The sequence below is a fragment of the Pelobates fuscus genome, chromosome 12, assembly GCF_036172605.1.
Source record: "Pelobates fuscus isolate aPelFus1 chromosome 12, aPelFus1.pri, whole genome shotgun sequence".
Classification (NCBI taxonomy): Eukaryota; Metazoa; Chordata; class Amphibia; order Anura; family Pelobatidae; genus Pelobates; species Pelobates fuscus.
The window spans coordinates 104,846,731-104,865,365 of NC_086328.1; the positions used below are offsets into that span (position 1 = coordinate 104,846,731).

The window sequence follows — 18,635 nt, forward strand, 5'->3', positions numbered from 1 at the left end:
GGCGATAGTTTGCCACGTTTGTGGCATCTCTGTCAGGCTTGGGAATCAGGACTACATCTGCTGTGGCTAAGTCGGCGTTGGGCAGGTCACTTTCTGTCCAGGTCTTGTACATCGCGGCTAGGCGAGGGACTAGTTGCTCTCTAAAGGCTTTGTAGTAGGAGCCGTCGAACCCATCAGGGCCCGGGGCTTTCCCTCCTTTAAGGGCTGTGATTGCCCCGTCTATTTCGTCAGTGTCTATAGGTGCGCCTAAGGGTGTGGTGCTATGTGTCGGTAGGAGCGGGAGATTGGCTTTTTGCAGAAACTCTGCTATTTGGGCTACGTGGGTTGTGTTTTCAAAAGTAAGGGCCGGGGAGTGATTGTACAGTTGGGTATAGAATTTGGTGAATTCTTCACTAATGTCCTTAGGGCTGTTGAGAATACGTCCCTGTGCGTCCTTAATGGCTGAGATATTCGATATTGTACGCTTAGGTCTAAGGGCTCGCGCTAATAATGTGTCCATTTTATTTGATTTTTCATAGAAAAAACGCTTAGTGCGGACCATCTCTCTGCTAACATCATCTAGCATAAGCTCCCGAAGTTGGCGCCTGATGTCTGTTAATTTCCCAATCGTGTGTGGGGTGGGCCCTTGTTTGTTTCTCATTTCGGCCCTGCGCAGGAGGCTTTGTAGCTCAGCTAGCTTCTCAAGTTTCTTTTTTTTAAGGTGTGTGGCCATCTTAATTAGCAAACCCCGTATTACAGGTTTGTGGGCCGCCCACAATGTGGTGGGGGAGACGTCAGGGGTGTCATTTTCCTGGAAATAACGAGTGATCTCTGTTTGTAGTGTCTCTTTGGTTTGTGGGTGTCTGAGTAACGAGGCATTTAGCCTCCATTTCCATGGGGCGTGCGGGCCTAGCAGTTTGATGTTTATGTCAATGTCAGCATGGTCAGACCATGAGATGAGGTGTATGTTAGAGGTTGTGATCCACGACATGGCTAAGGGGTTGACCAGGAACATGTCTATACGGGAGTATGTTGCATGTACCGCTGAATAGAAAGTATAGTCCCGCACACTCGGGTGTTGGAGCCTCCATGGGTCCAGCAGGCCCGTGTGTTGGAGAAAAGTATGTAAGAGTTTGTCCTGACCACCCCTATTTTGAGACCTAGGCAAGCGAAGGCCTCCCCCTCTGTCTAGTGCTGGGCATGGCGTGGCATTTAGGTCACCCCCCAGTATTAGCAGACCTTTAGGAAGGTCCATGATCAAGGTTTCTAAGTCAGTCCAGAATTCCCTACTGGCAGTATTGGGGGCATATACATTCACTAGGTGGTAAATATTGGATTGAAGCGTGCCCGTAAGGACCACGTACCGGCCTTCACCGTCCTCATAGGTCTGGGTTACATTGAACGGGCAGTTTTTATGAATCAGTATCTCTACCCCATTCCTCTTACACAGTGCCCTCGAGGCGTATGCCTTGCTGTACACATGGTTAGTGAGTCGTAACCCCGATGTGCGTGACAAATGGGTTTCTTGGACATATGCGATGTCAGTTTTTTGCCGTCTGAGTTCGCGGAAGAGGAGTCTACGTTTATTTGGGCTGTTGAGCCCGTTAACATTCAGGGATGTTAGTTTGAGTGTCATTGTGTGAAAAGGTGGTGCGGAGCAGAGTGTCTGGTGTCACCGCAGTCTCTCGTTCCCCCGTGTCACTAGTGTGACTTATTTGGCGGTGCCGCCTCCCGCAGTAGGTTTAGTCTGGGTGTAGGAGGGCAGGGGAAGTAGAGGAGTCCGAGTTTGAGGAAGTAAAGAAGGGGGGGGGAGAGGAAAGGAAAGGAAAACCAGCCGCGCAGACTACGCAGCCACGCAGACGCGCCTGGTGAGAATGTTTAGGTAAGATAGTAGGTTAAGTACCTGCAACTTCAACACCAAGAAAGAAAAAAAAAAAAAAGAAAAACAAGTCAAAAACACAAACTGTACAATAAACTATACAATAAACAAATATCAGTCCTGGTCTTAGGCCGTGCCAGGAGCTCTGTGGGTGGGTCACCTCCGCGTCGAGGGAATCACCTCAAGACGGGGGGAAACACAGCCGAAGAGCACCCCGGCGAGACCCATTGAGAGCGTAAAAACCCAGGACCCCAAACCCTTGAGCTCGGGTGACAGCAATATCTAGGGCGCCCCGAGGGGACGGGGGGAGCTAAAAAGGCTAGAGTGCAGATGTGAATTCTCAAAGGTAGTGACTATATACTCAGTACGTGGTGTGGGTGTCTGCAGACACGTAGTGTTCTATTCTGGAGAAATAGAGAGTTAGACATACGCAAGTAGATACGTTCAGGGAGCAAGGGCCGCCCCCCCCACGCCACCCACCAGCCCCACAGCTGTCCAAGCAACCCCAGGTGCATGCAGATACACTGCCCCCATGAGAGGAGGGGGGGGGGGGGGGGGAGGAGAGGAGCCAAAAAGGCTAAGTTACAAATGTGGACTCTCCGAGCCAACGTCTATGTACTCAATACGTGGTGTGGGTGCCTGCAGATACGTAGTGTTCTAATGTTGGGATGTATATAGTTACACACACACACAAGTAGGTGCGATCAAGGGGCAAGGGCCGCCCCCCCCCACACCACCCACCAGCACCACAGCAGTCCAAGCATCCGCAGGTACGTGCATAATACATTGTCCCCATGCCACAATAAAACAAGCCCTCACAGTGCAATTCCCATGACCTCCAGCCTCTCCTTCACTAGTTCACCTGGCCTGTGATAGCCTTCCCTGCGTGGAGTACCTGAAAATGTTATGCAATAGTAAAGGGTAAGGTGGCCAAGTAGTGCCGTGATCCCCCCTACTCCTCTCTATACACATGCTGGGACTTCGTGCTGTCTAAGTGTCTGGGACCTGCAGCCCAGCCACCCACCCCCCAACCCCACAGCTATGCATTCTAATGTAGTGCAGTGTTACCGGTAACTGTTTGGAAACAAAATGAATAAATGCAGGGCAGCATAAACTAGAAGTGTGCGTTTATACTCATGTGATCATCAAGAACGTCCATCTGCCGGTACAGGCCTGTTCACAGTCCACAGCTCACAGTCCACAGCCGGGCCTTCACAATACCATTGTTAGTCCCATTAAGAGTCCTGTGCGCCGTGGGTCTCCTCCAGTCTGGCCAAACGGCCCGCGTGGGACTGCGGGGCCTGGAAGTCCGCTGGCAATTCCAGTCCCAGGTCGGCAAGAAAGGCGGTGACATCAGTCGTCGGGAGCAGCACCGCTGGCTTAGGGCCCTTGAAGACCAGGATCTTAAAGGGGTATCCCCAGGCGAAGCGCAATCCGTTGCTTCGCAACAGGTCAGTGACCGGCTTCCATTCTTTGCGACGAAGGAGAGTGGCAGGGGCGACATCTTGGAAGATTTGGAAGCTGGTTCCATGGTATTCATAGGTCACCGTCCTGCTGTGGCGCATGATGGCCTCCTTGGTCGCGTAGTAGTGCCACCGCATAATGACATCGCGGGGCGGGCTGTTCTTCGGTCCCCTGGCCCTCAGGGCCCTGTGTACTCTGTCAACCAGCCATTGATGAGCGGGGATGTCAGGGAGGCTCTTCTGGAAACAGGCGAGGAGGACCTCTTCGAGGTCTGCGTCTTCCACCGCCTCGGGTAGGCCACGTATGCGCAGGTTATTTCTCCTGGAGCGGTTAGAGACGTCCTCCAGCTCCAATTCAAGGTCTGTGACTCTGGCGAGGAGGGAGTTCGTGAAGGTGACTGCCTGGTTATGTGCCTGCACCACGCTGCCCAGCTGCTGCTCAATCAGGGTTGTACGGGCTCCAATGGCGGCAATTTCCGCCTTGACCTCGGTGGCAGATTTTTTGATTTCTTCAGCCAGATAGCCTTTGACGTCCGCAATGGACCGGAGGATGGCGCTGGAGCAGTCCTCCGACGGGTTATCTCGTGTCCGGGGTGGGTCCCCGCGGTTAGACGAGCTCGGGCTCGTGGTCGCGGCCGGGCCACGTGTGGTAGGCCTCTGGGCCGCAAACATGTCCACCACGGACGGAGCGTCGCTGGTGCCTTTCTTTTTGCGGTTAGACATCGGCCGCAACAAAAGGGGAGTTCAGGGCTAGGCTTGTAGCTCAAGGGTCTGGGCTGGTGCCGATTACAGTGCTTTATTTGGGCGCCGGGGTGCGGAGCACTCGCTCTAAGCGGCCATCTTCGCTGGCGTCCAGACCACGCCCCAATTTGCTGATTTTTTAAATTCATTTTATTTTTAACCCCTTAAGGACACATGACGGAAATATTTTCCGTCATGATTCCCTTTTATTCCAGAAGTTGTGTCCTTAAACCCTTAAGGACACATGACATGTGTGACATGTCCTGATTTCCTTTTTATTCCAGAAGTTTGGTCCTTAAGGGATTAAGGGGTTAAAGCATTTTTGCAACTCTGTTTTCAAAATACAGCTCAGTGTATAACTTCCATTCTGAGCTGGAAAGAAAATTGTACAGGCATGACCGGTAAATAACGGTGACACTATTTACAGGAACACACCGTCTGATACCTATTCACCCCAGTAAGCCACCTATGGAAATATGCCTGCATTTCGGAATCAGATTTTCTGACATTTATTTTTTCACTCTAATGTTCTGTGATGTATGGACGGGTTTTGTCTGAAATTGCAAAATAAGCAACACTGAATAAGACAGACAGACATTCTCAGACACTCATTTCTGAAGAATAACTTACCACATCGGCTGTCCATTCGTACATGTCCTATACCACACGTGTCCTGTGAATCTGTCTGCCTGGGTATCTTTTTAGCCAGTTCAAAGTCCCTCCCGGACAGGCGTACATGAACATGCTCCTTGCTGATGGCTTTTCTCATTGTTCGTATAGTCTTACGAAGTCTTTTCTCGGCTTTCTTCCGAACGCAGCTCAAACTGCATGACTCTACAGCAGGGCATAAATAAATAAATTACAGAACTCTTACTCTGTATAGAGGGTCAGCTCTTCTGTTGAGTCACACAATGTATGATGGTTCGTTAAACAACAAAGACGTTTGGCACAGTATTCCATTCCACAATATAAACAGCGCCTTTTCCCTAAAACCTATCATTTGTGATAAAAACAGGAGATACTTGTTTGCAGCGATAGCAAAGCAGAGCAGGTTTAGCAAGGAGAAGTGCGCGGTTAATAATTCTCCACACATTTATTCTCATTTCACATTATTATTTTTCTTTGTAAACCAACCTGTGACCTCCTGATGGGCAGCTTCGAGCTCAAATTGCGCCATTATAATGCTTTCTCGTGCAGGCATCTTCCTCCCACTGTTCTTGCATGTTATATTTATGAAGCTGAAATTCTCATATACAAGATTTTGTTTTTCTGTGTAAATAAATCAGATCAAAGAGGAACCAGACATTTGCAACGGTTTGAATTTTTCCTTCTAGAAATGAACATAATCTGTTCCAAATATAAACTTCACATTTCATAAATCACAGATCCGGTCGCGGATAAGGGGACAAAAAACAAACAAAAATCCAAACAAACCCAAAAAAGTAACAATTATCATTCAATCTATTTAAACCTCTGTAAATTCCTCTCTTTTATGTAATGTCAGAGAAAATAATAATAATGATTGTGTTATGTTAGATGTCACAGCCTAATCATTAAAGGATTTTTTTCAAAGTGTTTTGCTTTGGAAAATGGTTTACCATAGGAAGGATAATGAGCTGTAACACACTGGAATTAAAATCTCTACATATTCCCACACAGCAGATCTTAACAAAATCCCAGCCTTAAATACAGCCTGCGCTAAATAACACCTCCGCTAATGTTTAGTCTGGGAGGAAGCGAATTAACGTAAATAATGCAACATATCTGAAGATTTGTTTTAACTCTTCAGGAGCAGAGTACAGATAAAAAAAATAAAAATAAATAAAGTTGCAAATGGTTTAATGCCACTTAATCAAAAGCAGAAAAAATAAATAATAACTTATAGGTGCCAGTAAACCTAATTCCTGAAACCGAAATACCAGACACTCCAGTTATGTCTAAGGGCTTAACACTATATTGCAAATACAAATATACAAAACGCAGTGGTCCACACAATGTGGGTAAGTGCAAATGTGGAAATAATGGGAGTATCCTATCTATTATAGTATATGAGATTATATATATATATATATATATATATATATATATATATAGATATATATAGAATATGATGATGGTAGAGCCTGCCTGGTTATCCTGTTTATATATATATATATATATATATATATATAAACAGGCAGGCTCAACCATCATTCTATCTATATATCGTTTACCTTTTGGATATTAAATTATCTCCTTAGTCTCTACTACATAGGGGATCTAAACAATGTGTTTTAGTAGTGCAATGGTTTAATTGTAGTGACCCTCCCATGTATACAGGGATATTTTAACCATCTCTACACAGGTTTTCCTTTAAAGTAATTTTAGGGTGGAAACTGGCTGATCATTATATACCACACTCGATAGGATACTCACCCACATTGTGTGGACTAAGTTTGTTTTGTATATTTATAATGCCATTTAGTTATTCGTATATAAATGAAACTTCTAAGATTAGACTGACAAGCTGTTGGTCAGTTTAATCGGTACCATCTGTGGTAGTTCTGCTGAGTCATCTGTCATGAACGGGTTAAGGTAGGCATATTATAGTGCATCAGAGTATCTGTCTTTGAAAAATGATGTGTTATCACTTTACAAGGGAATGTAATGAAATATATACATTCACCTGTGCTAATCATATGTGAACACACAGAATGATTTGGGATGGAGTAAAGATTTTCAGTGGAGTAAAGGGGATTAAATGCAAAGATCTTACCCAATGCTTACCAATCATGTGATAAGACAGTGCGGGCTCCATAGAAAGAGCAATTCTGGGGTAAAGTTCTAAAAGTGGTGCAGTCAGCAGGAACAGTCTGCGGTTTCCATGGAAATTGCTTTACTCTTAGAACTTTGTCCCAGAATTCCTCTTTGTGACAGCATTTCCCAGCGGGCACCATGGGAATTCTGTATAATGTGTCAGTCTTGGGCCATGAAACCATGTGGATTTGGTCATTAATACACCAGAACATGGCCAAGGAACCGCCACTCAAATCTCAACACTTTGCTTGTAATCCACACCATCACAATCTCTTCTAGTATTATAAATACTGCCTGCAGATTATGTTGATTTTAAAAAGAAAAAAAGGACTCTCCAATGCAAAATAAATAAATAAATAAATTAAAAAAAATTCCTGTTTACTAGATATACCTCCAATAAAAACAGGATTGCATTTTAATTGTGCATTTTTTCCATAGGGGTATATCTAAAAACAACTTGTAAAACAGGCAGCTAAACAATACAGGAAGTAATAGAAGCAGCTGAATGATTGATGGCTGGGGGAGGTGTAACAAGTTTCATTTATAAAAGTGCCAATTTCTATTAAAACCTCCACTGTGTGGACTCGCTCTTCACGCAAAGCACTTTAGCAAAATAAAATTATAAAGGTGTTTGGAATGCCCCTTTAAAATCTGCTCAGCATTTTTTATTTAAAGGACCACTCTAGTGCCAGGAAAGCATACTCGTTTTCCTGGCACTAGAGTGCCCTGAGGGTGCCCCCACCCTCAGGGACCCCCTCCCGCCCGGCTCTGGAAAGGGGAAAAGGGTTAAAACTTACCTTTTTCCAGCGCTTGGAGGGGAGCTCTCCTCCTCCTCTCCGCCTCCGTTCCTCCCCGTCGGCTGAATGCGCACGCGCGGCAAGAGCTGCGCGCGCATTCAGCAGGTCGCATAGGAAAGCATTTACAATGCTTTCCTATGGACGCTTGCGTGCTCTCACTGTGATTTTCACAGTGAGAATCACGCAAGCGCCTCTAGCGGCTGTCAGTGAGACAGCCACTAGAGGAAATAGGGGAAGGCTTAACTAATTGATAAACATAGCAGTTTCTCTGAAACTGCTATGTTTATAAAAAAATTAGTTAACCCTAGCTGGACCTGGCACCCAGACCACTTCATTAAGCTGAAGTGGTCTGGGTGCCTAGAGTGGTCCTTTAATGAAATATTTTTAACAAACTTGGACTGTCACATTGTATGAATGGCTTTTGCATCATTGGGCTAGCCAATCAGAATTTTCCTTCTACATGTGCAGTAGAAAGCTGGGACATAATCAGCACATCTGAGTTTTGATTGGCTGCTGAGATTACATGCTCAAGGCGGCTCTTTGCACGCGCTCAGTAATTGTCAGTGTAAGACCTAGCGCGCACTGTGAGAATTGCTGATGAATGCTATGCGCTTGCCCAAATTTGACAAATGATTTCACACATTTTCAATGTGAAACAAATTTGACTATTCACAATAGGAAAGCTTGGCTAGGTCTGTAATATTGTACTTCTATATGGGGCCATTAGGTCAGCTGATAAAAACAGCCAAATCGCCATTATAATGATCATCACTGGCACTGTACACTTCTAAAATATAGACAGACAAATTGCAGCTGTAACCCTACGTCACTCAGAAAGCTTTCCTCAGCCACCTTTTACAGCCTGAACCCCAATATTCCCCTAAATCTGACTCTTGCCTTTTTTCCTCCTTTACACTGCAGTGAGATTTCTTTGCTATGTTGTTGCATTTCAGATGATCCATTTTAAAAAGCTATTCTCACTGCTGCCATGAGATCTATTTGAAGATATAAGTGACCCATTGGGCTGAATACAGTGTCAGCTTAGTACTTGGCAGAGGTAAGGGTTGTTTTTTTTTTTTTTTAAACCTTACCTCCACTGTTTTGTTCAACTCTGCAATAGTATCTACGGAGGGTGAGTGAACAAGGAACGGTCATCTCTAGATAAATTACAGTTTTATTTTAAATCTATATTTAAGAGCCTGAATGAAAAGAGATGCGTGCTGAACGCTAGCAGGCTAACAGCTTAGTGATTTATTAAACTAGTAATTGAGGACCTCTGACAAAGGAACAATTTGTTGTTTTTTTTACTGAACAGCTGAGCGAGTGATTCATACCAGTTCAGCTATTAAGATGTAATTTGCAATCACCATGTCAGTGAATAAGCTAAATTATTGTTTCATTCACCTGCACAGAGAGCCAGGGGCAGTAAACTGTATTCCATGTTCTCCAACATTAGAGGAAAAGGGAAATTATTGCCTGAACCCACCTCCGAACCCACAGATAATTACAGACAGACTCAACAGCTGGGCTTGTCAGTACCTGGTATTTTCTGCTGCATAAAATCCTGGTACCCCTCCGTCTTCCTCATCCTGCAAGTGCTCTCCGCCAGCTTAAATGTTAAACTTGCCTTAATTGTTGCAACATCTCCAAAAATCAGAAAGGAAAACACCTTTTACAATAACATTCAGCAGCTAGACGGAGACACATGTAGAAATACAAACTCCCAAATACCAGCTGTTTTAGAATAGCCTTTTTCTGTAGCAGGACTGTGAACGTTACTTTCTTAACTAGATAGATAGAATTGTAACAATCTTACTGTAAAAAGAAACCCCAAAAAACAAAAACCCTGGAACCTCATCTTTCGCAGTACTACAACTCCCATGGTGCAAGGCTTACAAAGACATATGGGAGTTGTAGTTGACCACAGTTAGGGATTCTCCATGGTTTCTTCTGGAATAGACTCTTGTGGAATGTAACATAAAAAAAAAAGAAAAAAAAAAAAAAGATGATTCTTCCTGGCTCCTGTTAACTTGGAGTAGTTTAAGTGATGATTTTTCATGAATTTACCCAAGGACTTTCTCAACTACATATTGCACACAGCCCTATTGGCCAGGAGTTTGTGGGATTGGTTCAGTCCATACACTGAGAATAATGTAGAAGTCAGGATTGGCCTAAGGAAATCCTACTTTAGATACGGAGAGGCTCCAGCACTTCCTGGAAATTCAAAGTGGAGTTTAATTTTTTTCTTTTTTTTTTAGTAATTGAATTTTTTCCTGATCTTTAAATTCATTATTTACAGGAGAATCAAAAGTAGGTGTTTTAGTTCCAAACACTTTAGCTTTTTAATTCTACGCATAATGGACAATTAAGTGCAGCTGTCACCAGGGAAACAAATAACAAATAGGTAATGTTCCTTTTAGTCGATCCAACTTTTATCATTTTGTCCCAGAATTTCTGAACTTTTGTGTATGTAATTAGACTGCTCATCATGTGTCACATTTCTTTCTAAAACACACTTTTAAATAAGACAAATAATTTCTATGGTCACCTAGTCCAAGTGTCTCGTTTCTCGTAGGTTTCGTCTTGAGTGAAGCAGGAGATCCGCAGGTAATTGTATATGAATCCTGTAATCCTGTTAAAGGAAGCAAAATATGTTTATGAACAATAAAAATGTGTTCCATGATTAACAGTCAACATTAATTGACTGTTAATCGTGGAACTGAAAAGCAGTAGATGACTACACTTCCAATGATGCTCAACCAGGCAACACCAAGATTCCCTGTTACTGGTCTAGATTCTTTAGCCCAGCCTGCAAAATTGGGAATGGGCACTTAGTATTAGATCATATCAGCTACACCATTACCACCTCCATTTTCATGGTGATCTGGACCTCAATCTGCTCTAAATTGTTCTGTTTCACCAAGGGTTTCCTGTTGGTTAAATGAAGTCTCAGCAGACAATAAGAAGAGAGTAGGCTCTAACTTAAAGAGAGCGCTTTGAAATAAAGACTAATAACTTTGCATTAACATGCTTCCCAAATTAAGAAATGTTTTAAAGGGAAAAACATTTCTCTGGAATTAACGCCTTTAAATTATTCATTAGAACAGGTTATGTAACTTGTGCTGGCCTTATTTCGGAGGAGGTTTGGTTTTCGTTTAAATTTATATTAAAGATTTTAACAAGTGACATCACAATCCAGTTCAGACAAGGCACAGCCAAGGCACACATTGCAAATGAAAAGGCGAAATTGAAACATTGTTACATTGCTCCTCGCTCTGCATGCTCTCTCTATGCTAACTGACAGCTTATAACAGTGACTGAGAGGGAGCCAAGTAGGAGGCACCCAGATACAGGATAAAAAAAAAAAAAAAAGTGTGAATTTTACATTTCATAAAATAATTCACGCCTTACAACTTGGCATTTGTTAACTACAGGGCGAAATAAGCAGAATATGGAAGTCCAAAAAGCATGGGAAGCCCAAATAATTATAATTTCCCCTCACATGATTCTGGATTTCTCCTTAATGATTTTATCATTGATTACAATTTGTATAAGGCAATGAGAAAACCTAAAAAGTCTTGCATGGCGTTATCGGACTGCCCAGGTCATGCCACAAGGAGCTGTACTCACCAGGAACAGAATAGATATCAGACTGGCAATTGAGGAAGCACCGCTCTATTCCGCCATTCTTAATGCAATGAAGGGAAATTTTGGGAGCCGCATTGTCTGGCGGGAATCTCTCGGCCTCTGAACAGATTAAAAACATTACAGATCATTGGTTTGTAAGGCTCTTTATTTGAGCAACTCTCCTAGACTTTCATTGCATTCTAAATGATCCGGTTTATCCTTTTGCTTTCATTTTACATCATTAGGACATTAATCGTCCTAATTATATTATTCCAGCAATGTACAAACCCAAACACACAGCAGCCTTAACACATGGACGTTGCAGACACTGAGTCATTTACTGCACATTGAGAACTTAAACGCCAATATCCTGACATTTAGCTTCTATTTGAAATCATTATTAATTATAACTGAACTGTTGGTAAACCCCGTCTAGCTACAGGACAATTTAGAAAAAATGCATTTTGCGTTGTTGGGTAAAGCACCGTACAACACGTTCAGTTAATACGGATCTGTATCTTCTTACTGTACGGTTCCCGCACTTTCTAGTTGCAAGCAAATGTCTTAACATTTTGTTTGTGGTGTCATTAATACACAGATCTAATGGCCATTTAATGTTATGGTGTCAGTCATCGGATCCCAACGCCTCAATCAGTTTTAGTTTATGGTATCAGCAAGACTTTGCATTATCTGTCCAGAGCTCCGACAGTTTGCTTAGTAGCTCAGTTAGCAGTCATTTAGCCTTCTATCTGTGAATATTAGCACAATAAGGCATTTGACCAGGTGTCTTGGCACAAAATATAAAACAATTCTGTACTTTAGGATTTGATCTTGACATGGTGGAAGCCAAAATGTGGCTTTGCACTAGTCTTATATCCATATGGATATACATCGGTCATAGCTCTTTAAAAAAAAAAAAAAAAAAATGTTTTAATTGTTATTGAAACTATATAGTGACACAATGATAGATGACAGGTGATAAACAATGCCACCAGGAGCAAAGGAACAAAAGACAAGGAAAAAAACATTGTGAGCATGGTCCCCTGACACATAAAACCATCAGAGAAAGCAACATTGTAAAAAAAAAAAAAAGTTCAAAAAATTAGAACACCATCAATGGAATTCAAACTATAGGACAGCAGTGTTGTCATCAGTTGTTATAATGTTGAGTAATCAATTGATTCAACTGATCTCTGTATCCATTGTCTAGTAGACTCTGAGGACATTTAAATAATGATCCAGTGGTCATTACGTTCTGTTCATCTTGGTTTATTAGTTTATCTTAAGTTCAGTGGACCACTTGGATATTTTTCAATAGTTTAAAACACAACAATTTGGTCATTCACTGGTAGTCCATATTTGATCATTATTTGGCCATTAACAGTCCAGCTCCCCTTGGCCATGGTGTACAGGTTCTTTGATTATTGTTCACTAGTTGCCTTGACCATTGTCCAGTAACCCATCTACAGAACATCCTCGAGTTCTTTGTTTGCTGTTCATGTGTCCCCATGGTAAATAGTAAGTATTTAATGTCATAACATTTTGACATTATTAGTCCCACTTGTCATGTTCACTAGACCATTAATCAATAGCCCAACAGTCTTTTTGCCCATTTTAATCATTGTTCAGCAATCCCCTTGACCATAGTAAGGTTGACCCCTTACCTATAATTAAGCAGTCCCTTTGGCCATGATTCAATAGTCCCATGACATGGATTACTATTCATATTTTGATAAGACCTGGATTCTATTAAGCTTCCTTTATCTAAGTTACTATTTGTTTATTTGATTTTGCAATTTTAGCAAAGTTAATGTAAACCCTAATTAGCATAAAACATTTCTCCAAATTAGCACACATTTAAACAATATACAATAAAACACAACATACAAACTGCCACACAGTACTAAAAGAGACAAAAACACAATTCTGCAAATCTACGGCGTTCTCCTGTGTCAGCCATTACACATTCTTAAATAAACACAAATTGTTCTCTTTGCTTAAAATAAATTGCACAGAAAACTCACCTGCATGGGTGTCACATCCGTTATGACTTGTCCTCACATTCAGAATTCAACGAATGAAAAAACACAACATAACACTTATTTTTCCCCCTTTAAGGGCCATACAAAGTTATGTGTTAACGGGACAGATAAGAGTGTATGAGTCGAATCAATTATCAAAGTGAAATAAATATCTAATATTCTATTTTCAGTATAAAAAAAATGACCACTTTAGGATTTAAATTTGTTAATTGATTTCTGCCTGTGCCACCAGATCTGCAATGTTTATACCAAGTATGGATTATTTTTCACTATTTTGCAATCTGGTAAAGATTTAATATGTGATGTTTACTGCCCCTTTAAATGCAGAATTCCGTATGAAAATTGCACTTTTCAGAAAACAATTTACAATGAAAACATCTTGTTCTACCTTAAAACCAACTTGAATATAAAACCAGCATTTACAATCCCTCGGGCGCTTGTTCACCAAAAACATTAAACCAAGTTGATAAAAAAACAAAACAAAAAACAAACAAAAAAAAACAAACTTAAAACCACTCCTCATATCCATTTTATAAAAGCATGCCAATAAATTGCAGTTTTGCAGTATTTTAAACATGCGTGTTACTCAAGGGGCGGATCTCATGCTCCCAGACACAGCGAATAATGTGTTAAAACAGCACACATCACACATCTAGTAAAAGTATCACATGCAGCGTTTGTTAAACACAGAAGAAGAACAATTGCAAATATAATGTATCTCCTGTTTTCTACCAGTACTTGACAACATACAAAAAATCTATACATACTAACCATTAACCCTTCAGCTTCCAAAAAAAAAGTCTGAACCCATTTTACATCTGTCTCTCCAGTGCCTTATATAGGACTCTGGCACTGTAAAAGTTGAGGACAACTCACGTCTTAATATAAGCAGATATGTTATTTAACCCCCTTCATAACAAGGTGTCAAACAAATCCTATGAAAAGACATTGCTGTGGTTTTCTATGTTATAAAAGGGGATAAATTCCAAGAACCAGGGTATAACCAGCTATTTCAAATATCTTGCCAAGATTGCTGTACTCATAGGGGTAAAATGTACAGGAGGCAGAGTCAGGCGTCATCGGGTTAGGCATCTTACCAACGCAATCCTTGCCATTCCAGTGGAGCTTGTATTTCGGCAGGCACTGGCAGTAGTAGTCCCCCATCGTGTTAACGCAGAGGTGCCCGCAGCTGCCATTGTTTATGCTGCATTCGTTAATATCTATGAAACAAAAATGCATTGAAAAATCAATTGTCAACATACGACAAAAGGAGAAATAAAAACAAACAAAAAAACTAATAAAATCAGTTTTCTGTATCTCATACCACAATAATCATATGCATGGCGCCATTGGCTTGACCTGAGCAGAACTTAAAGCTGCAACAGCTGATTTACTGCCATAAGCAAATGTCAGCCTTATGGAGGACATTATGATACCTACCCGAATGTTTGTTTTTGCTTGACTAACCGTCACCTCATTTGTGCATCTCCCCATTTCATAGCTTTATTGCAGGCCTATCTGTCCCCGATCTCTCCCACAACCAGTTTCCTGCCTCAGGCTTTGATAGAACTGCTTCGGTCCACCAGCCCCACCATGTGTTCCCTTGATCCTATGCCCTCACATCGCTCTCGCTCGATCTTCTTCTGCCCCTTACTAAAATATTCCATCTCTCCCTCTCCTCTGGCATATTTCCTACATGCTTTAAGCAGCAGTATAGACATGAAATCGAATGGCAGAAGTGTTGGAGAATTATTCAACATCAGCTATTTTAGCCTTTAATTTGTTGCAGTTCAGAGTTTAGTTAATAAACCTCACACCGTTTTGTATGGAAGATTAAGGAAATAACTTTTAGAAAAAACATTAGATAAACTGGAATCTGATCCCTGCAGATGTGGTAAATACAGATACAATGAAAGATCTGAGGAACACCTGGGATGGTCACATCGTTGTGCTGAAAGTAAAACAAAATTTAGGAAAAGGCCTGGTTTTGTATTGAAAATTGGAGGAGATATGGACCAAATGGCTTTTATATACAGCTTAACATTTCATGTAATTTAATTTTACGTGGCTATTTTATCAACCCCCACCCATTTTTATAGCAGTTTGTGCAGGATTTTTACACTAATGCCTTTAGTTATTACTCAATATACCGGTAATCCAAATATAAAACAAACAGTTTTAGCAGAGAATTAAAAAAAAAAGTCACAAAAATGTAAAGTTGCATCAATACATTTAAAAAAAAAAGTTTGAAGGCTTTTATGAAGCCATTTAGAAATGTGATTGAATTAAGTCTTGTGTTGGAGAATGATGTGATTTGGTGCGTTAAAAGCACAGAGTCCCTTGCCCTGCCGTCGGATGATTGAGTTTGTTAAAATCCTTGAGTTGCTAACGACGAATATCAGGACAAGGAGTGGACGCGTCTGTGGGATCTCACGTCAGTCGGAAAATAAACTCTACATTTCGCTTTCAGGTGTCAAATCATCTCTTCCTACGAATGGCAAAGTTCATAGCTCCTATAATAGGCCCAGTGTATGCTGTGCTGCACAAACATTGCTAACACAGACAGACAGAAATAGCAACTAATGCCCTGAGTGGCAGCATGTCTAGCTGGACGAGAGGCGAACATTACAACATTATACTGAATATGCATAACGGTGATTAAAATCATTTCATCTCAGAGTGCCAGTGTAAGTATAACCCAATGAATTATCAACATATTATACAGTGACAGAACCAGTTAGTGGGGCCTTGCGAGGTGGCAGAGCCTGCTGGTGGATGTGCACAGCGCAAGGTGCCAGAGCCTGCCAGTGGATTGGCTCAGCGCAAGGTGCCAGAGCCTGCCAGTGGATTGGCTCAGCGCAAGGTGCCAGAGTCTGCCAGTGGATTGGCTCAGCGCAAGGTGCCAGAGCCTGCCAGTGGATTGGCTCAGCGCAAGGTGCCAGAGCCTGCCAGTGGATTGGCTCAGCGCAAGGTGCCAGAGCCTGCCAGTGGATGTGCGCAGCGCAAGTAGGGGCCCTATGTAATGCAAGGTGGCTGAGACAGAATTAGTCATGAATGGCACAGCGCAGAAGCCTTAGTTGTACGTACCTCCACAGTGTGTCAAGCCATAAAGACTGTATCCTTTGTCACATGTGCATGTAAAGGATCCAGGAAGGTTGGTGCAGGTATGATCACACGTCCTCTCAAAGGAACATTCATCAACATCTGTCATTTATTGGGGGTAAGAGGAACAAACAAAAACACATTATTTCATCTTAAAAACCAAGGGGGGCTGCACAGAGCAAAATGTAAGTGGGTAGAAGAACTGATTTCAGTTTACCAATCCCCAGAAATATGACATGGTTCCAGTTATTACATTTGGTTATTACTGGGAATATTTCAATTGGTCCAGTTATATTGTTACAAAAGGTTCTATTGAGTTATTACGGTTTGTAGAAAAATGCTAGCATTTAATCTTGTTCTTTCCTGCAAACATTGTTTTAATGTACACATATACTAAGGGAATTAATCATGTAATAGGTAATTGTAGAGGATTGAGTCAAAGAACAAATTTTAGGTCAAATTTACTGAACTGGATATTCTCCAACTCTCTACAATTCCCAGGTTAGTGACTCCACCTACCAAAAGATTTAAAAATAAGCTCCTTTCCCCAAAAAGAGAGAAAACTCCCCCACAAAAACGAACAGAGCAGTAGGTATAAATATATAGCCTTATTGGTTTAGGTTTAAGCATGTTTGTGCAGGATGGGGGCTACAGCTGCCCTCTGTACAAAGACCTGAATGGGTTAATGTTGCTTTGATTACGGGTCATTATATAAAGCACTAGAATCAGTCCTTTTCCTATTTAGCTGCAGTTCTCGGTCATTCATGGAATGGCTGGCAATTAGAAACTTACCTTGGCATGACTTCTCATCTGTCAGCAATTTGAAGCCAGGTTTGCAGCTACAATCAAAACTCCCAACTGTGTTTTTGCAGAAATGTTCACATCCGCCATTACTGTTCTGGCATTCGTCAATATCTGCCCCAAAACAGAGCGAAATCAGCGACATTTCCTCAAAAGTAAAGAACAAACATTTCCTCTGAGCTAAGATCTTTCTCCAATGTTCCTCCTGTGCCCCCCTCCCACCTAAGCATGTCCGCAGTCTCATCCCCACTAAATGTAGCACTAGATATTAAGGACATTAATTTATGTTCGTACATATAGTGGTAAACTAGTTCAAGTCAAATTCAATTCTGGGATTGTCTGGTTCTGTAGAGTTTAATGTTTTTGTGCATGTATATCTATTAGTTTTAGATATACAACACGATTAATAAAAAATAAAAAAAACATTCATTTCAGCTACACAGGGAGATAACGAAAACTGGGGGGGGGTGAGGATTTCAAAAACAGTTTGGCTTTAATAAAGCTTGCCTACATCACAACAATTCTCTGTGTCAAAAGATTATTGGCAAATATATAGCACCAACTTATTCTACAGCGCTTCACAAAATGAAAATGAAGGAATGAACAGAAATCAATACGTTAATAAACTGAAGATACTGAAATTAACTATGTAGTTCTTGCCAAAAAAAAAAAAAAAAAGGCTTGGGGAATTTTACAGCTATTTTGGCTGTTAAAACTGCAGAAAAAAATGTCCAAACAGCCGATTGGTCAAAAGAGCAATCAAATCAGATTCCATCGTTAAGGGTTTTTTCATTGACAATTTTTTTTTTAAAAAAAAAGAGAAAAATCCCATAATCAGCATAATTTGAAATATTTTTTTTATTTCCTCATAAGTTACGGTAATTCTGTAGCTTGGTTCTGAGATCGCTGTATCTTACAGATCTGTGAATACAGTCCCCAATCTAGTTCTCCACAAATCTCACTTTACTGTATAAATCCTATCGCTAAAAAAAACAACACAAAAAAACAGACAAGTAGTGTTCTCAGGGCAGTTTTAGACAGAAAACCTATATCATCTTAAGGCGGATTTCAGTAAAGGCTATACAGGACTGGAAGTTTGCGTTTACCTTTGCACGTTTTCCCATCAAATTGGAGGGTAAAACCCACGGGACAGCTACAGCGAACACCTGTTGATGTGTCTCGGCAGGTGCGGTCACACCCACCATTATTCACTGCGCATGTTTCTACAAAAAATTTACAGAAAGAAGATTATACACAGATGAAGGTTATGCACAAGTCTTTGGGAGTTTCACCCTAAAAGGCTATTGCAGAAAGAATAGGCTTCATAGTACCGTGATGAATGTTTAAACAGTGTATACTAATCAAAATAGAGTGGGAAAGGAGATTTATGATAAGAATTCATGCAAAT

General features: G+C 41.4%; 1 protein-coding gene across 3 annotated transcripts in view; it reads right to left on the reverse strand.

Moving 5' to 3' along the window:
• Positions 1–18,635, reverse strand: part of SCUBE2 (signal peptide, CUB domain and EGF like domain containing 2) — a 105,997-nt gene that overhangs the window by 40,267 nt on the left and 47,095 nt on the right. For 2 of the 3 annotated variants that reach the window (XM_063438856.1, XM_063438855.1), the window contains exons 8-16: positions 18,334–18,450; positions 17,219–17,341; positions 16,412–16,528; positions 14,422–14,544; positions 11,286–11,402; positions 10,204–10,287; positions 9,195–9,299; positions 5,197–5,331; positions 4,693–4,896 (exon numbers count right to left, since the gene is read on the reverse strand). In XM_063438856.1, the coding sequence (XP_063294926.1) occupies positions 4,693–4,896; positions 5,197–5,331; positions 9,195–9,299; positions 10,204–10,287; positions 11,286–11,402; positions 14,422–14,544; positions 16,412–16,528; positions 17,219–17,341; positions 18,334–18,450 (1,125 nt within the window). The remainder of the gene's footprint in view (positions 1–4,692; positions 4,897–5,196; positions 5,332–9,194; positions 9,300–10,203; positions 10,288–11,285; positions 11,403–14,421; positions 14,545–16,411; positions 16,529–17,218; positions 17,342–18,333; positions 18,451–18,635) is intronic. The other variant, XM_063438857.1, reaches the window with a different exon arrangement.